Source organism: Mixophyes fleayi, chromosome 1 (assembly GCF_038048845.1).
Source record: "Mixophyes fleayi isolate aMixFle1 chromosome 1, aMixFle1.hap1, whole genome shotgun sequence".
In the NCBI taxonomy this organism is placed as follows: Eukaryota; Metazoa; Chordata; class Amphibia; order Anura; family Limnodynastidae; genus Mixophyes; species Mixophyes fleayi.
Window position 1 is genome coordinate 316,108,510 of NC_134402.1, and position 3,961 is coordinate 316,112,470.

The 3,961-nt window shown below is 36.1% G+C and overlaps 1 protein-coding gene across 1 annotated transcript; it reads left to right on the forward strand.

The window, feature by feature from the left end:
* Window positions 1–2,535: 2,535 nt before the first annotated feature.
* LOC142151725 (olfactory receptor 6P1-like) lies at window positions 2,536–3,477 on the forward strand. Its single transcript, XM_075207706.1, has one exon. It carries the CDS (start codon window positions 2,536–2,538, stop codon window positions 3,475–3,477), a length of 942 nt encoding a protein of 313 aa, XP_075063807.1.
* Window positions 3,478–3,961: the final 484 nt, after the last annotated feature.

A 3,961-nucleotide genomic window follows, 5' to 3' on the forward strand; every position in this document is an offset into this window, starting at 1 on the left:
ATGTGTAGCATTCCAGACTGTTTTAACAACTATCTTAGGCAGAGAAACTATGGTTAAGACAAATTACTTTTATATATCATAGTAATGTACAATACATAACAATCATACAGAAAATGATCTGTGAAATATAGCATAAGATATATTTTATGATATAACATTGCCAAACTTAATTTTTACATATCATTTTACATATTAAAATATCTATAAATGTTTAATCTGACTTTTTTTTTACCTATTTGTATTTCAATCTTTTTGTATTGCAACAGTTTTCATACATTTCATACATATTTTATCTGAACTGCAACTGTAATAGTATAAAAACTCAAATTAAATTGGGGGAAAAAATTTCTATCTCAATTGGTCACTTTGCAGATCTTTAACTCCCTCCTGGAATGTACCTGGATGAGAAAGATGTATCTTCATTTTGTCTGTTATTTTCTTTTGCGTTTCTCATTTTTCTTATCTGGTGTCCTTATATCTAGTAATATTGGTACCTGGACAAGATGTATTATCTGTACTGTTGTGCTGTATACATGTATCCGCTGTTATAAATAAAAAGTTTAAAAAAACCCTCAAATTAAATATTTGTTATATATAAAACTGCATTTTTTTCCACAATTTGTATCACCAGGCATAATTCTATTACAATATCTTTATATATGATCCTTGTCTATTATCACATTGCTCCTTTCAAATGTCTGTAGAATGCTAAGTGATAATGTGTGTATGAATTTCCATTATGTCATGATCAGTATGGGATTGCAGATCACTACTTAATGGAATCCCAGGGTATAAACTAACATACACTGTTATAAAGGGTAGTTTGGTAGATTAAGCAGAGAGGGCTTATGACTTTTGGATTTTACAGGACTGATATAGAATGGAAGAAGTAATAACCAGAGAATAGTCAGACAGGTTTGTTCAGGAGTAAGGGGTAGGCAGTCATATAGCTAAGTGTTAAAACCAAGACAGGTAATCAGTCAGGCAGGGGTCAATACCAGAAGAAAAATGAAAATATAAAAATAGCACAGACACAACAAAATATATCATACAAGACTGTGTAGCACAAGGATGGGGAAGAACCTGTCACCCAAACTATTATAGAAGAATAAAGCTCCCAGTCTTAGGGGCAGATTCAATTCGGCCACATTAGTCTAGGATTATGCAGCGGTAGTACTATTACCTTTAATCCAGTAATTTTAACCTGGATTTTTATTTGCGGCCCGAGAGGTGCAAGCAAAAGTCAGTGTTAAAATCACCATACTAACGGTTATACTGCGCACTTTACCGTACTAACGGTAATAGTGCGCAGGCCACTTTATTCCTAGAATAACGCGGCCGAATTGAACTGGCCCCTTAGGGCTCGATTTACTAAGCTGCGGGTTTGAAAAAGTGGGGCTGTTGCCTATAGCAACCAATAAGATTCTAGCTTTCATTTATTTAGTACTTTCTACAAAATGACAGCTAGAATCTGATTGGCTGCTATAGGCCACATCCCCACTTTTTCAAACCCGCAGCTTAGTAAATCTAGCCCTTAGTGTGCTCTTGCGGACTAGAGCAGCTGCCTTTCCTTTTATGACAGTCCCCAGTTTCTCTGATGCCCCAGTACTTGGAATAACACAAGGAACATTCAAACTGTAGCAGGACAAACTGAGCATGAAAAGGCCAGGACAGTAAAACAAGGTTGTCTAGTGAAAAAAATCAGAACAAGGTAGATACAAGCTACACAATGGGGCAGGTAAAACCAGATGTGCAAGTCACAGACTAAAACAAACATGGAAGACACAAGTCTACAGACTGACTGGGAAGCAGAAAGTTTACATTCAAGGATACAAAGCAGGACTAGACACCTACAGCAATATTCAGTGTTTGCCAGGCTTCATGCAAACCTGGGAGCTGTTTTGAATTGATTACAACTGATATACCATAGAGAAAATATCACACAGAGCAGGAGGAGAGAGTAAGAGCACAACGCCTGCCCCAATAGCCTTGAATTTAACTCCCAGGCACTGAAGTGCATAGATCCTGGCCTCAACCCCTAGCAAAGCATTACATCTTGCACAACACCATTAATTAACAACAGGTAAAGTTTTTATTATTTAAGGTTTTCAAAACTTTCTGGATAATGAATCTCCGTATAAGATCCTTATAACCCTTATAAACCAATCCTTATAACTAAAAAATTTTTTCATCTGTCCCAGTCTTGTTTCATGCTGAATTGTTTTTTTTTGTAGGCCATGTGATTTGTTCTGTTAATTGCATCCATGCATTTATTATTCTGCTTATCTGTACCCATTGTTCTCATCTGTATGTACGTAAGCTTGTAATTTTGTTGTTTGTTCTAACACCCTATGTACAATGCAGTGGAAACTTTGTGGTGCCTTATAAATTATTATTAATAATAATAATAACTAATAATTTGCAGTTTCTTGAAAACAGAACAGAAGATTCAAGTAGGAAATCTGTGAAATAGCAATAATTTCAAGTGTCAAACACTTATTATGGTTCCTAAAATAATAAGGGCACACCTGGAAAATGGAAGATAAGTCAAATGTAACCAGCAGCATCAGAAGTTTTACCCTATTAGGATTCCCAACTTCTCGGCCAACTCAGATTCTGCTTTTCGTAATTTTCTTCCTAATTTATCTTTTAACCGTTGTGGAAAACCTGGTTATCATCATAGTAATCTGGACTAGTCCCAAACTGCACAAACCAATGTACTTCTTTCTGGGGCACTTGGCTTTCATAGAAACATGGTATGTTAGTGTCACTGTGCCCAAACTACTTGCTATATTTGTGATGGAAAGCAGAAAAATTTCATACAGTGCTTGTATGTTACAACTTTATTTCTTCATTGCATTGATATGTACAGAGTGTGTTTTGCTGACTGTTATGGCCTTTGACCGTTATGTGGCTATTTGTAATTCTTTGTATTATGTCAACATCATGAACTGGAATTTCTGTATCCTCTTGGCATTAGGATCCTGGTTTAGTGGTTTCATTATATCATTAGTTAAAGTTTACTATATATCTCGTGTAACTTTTTGTCATTTAGATGTTATAAATCACTTCTTTTGTGACATTTCTCCCTTACTTAACCTTGCCTGCACGGACATGAGGTTGGCTGAACTTGTTGACTTTATTCTTGCCCTAATAATTCTTCTTGTCCCTTTGTTGCTTGTTTTTATATCTTACACTTGCATTCTGGCCACCATATTCTGTATTCCGACACCAACTGGGCGTCAAAAGGCCTTCTCCACTTGTTCCTCTCATTTGGCTGTGGTTATAATATTCTATACGGCCACCCTATTCATGTATGCCAGACCAAGCAGGGCTAGGTCTGTTAATTATAACAAGCTAGTATCGGTTATCTACACAGTAATAACACCTTTACTCAACCCAATGATGTACTGCCTGAGGAACAAGGAATTTCAGGAGATCATATGGAAACTCTTTATGAAAACGTTTAAATTGTAAGGATTGTTTAACAAACTCAGATTTACTGAGAGAATATACAAGGTTGTTACATGTCTACCTAAAATATGCAAACATAAAATGTTTATTTGTATAATTACCTAACTGCTTTCATATGAAAATGACAATCTCTTGTTATACAATACAACAATGCAGATGTAATGTTAATATAGCACAAAGAGAACTGTTACCCAAATAATATTAAATTGTAATAGACTTATAATAGGCTGGCGCTAATATTAAAACAAATTACCTAGGGCGCTAAGTTTAGAGGCATCTAAAACACTAAATGAGTGACATAATGTCATTCATTAAGTGTTTTTACACTGTGTGCCGGCAGCTAACATGGAAGAACAGGTAAGAGGCTGTCAGCTGCTGCTCCACAGGTCGCTAATGGGCTGGGATTGTGGCCTGGTCGACGAAGCCTCTGCCCAGTGTTAGGAACAGCAGGTATCTGCTGTTTCATTTTGGATGCTGCAGTGTTGTT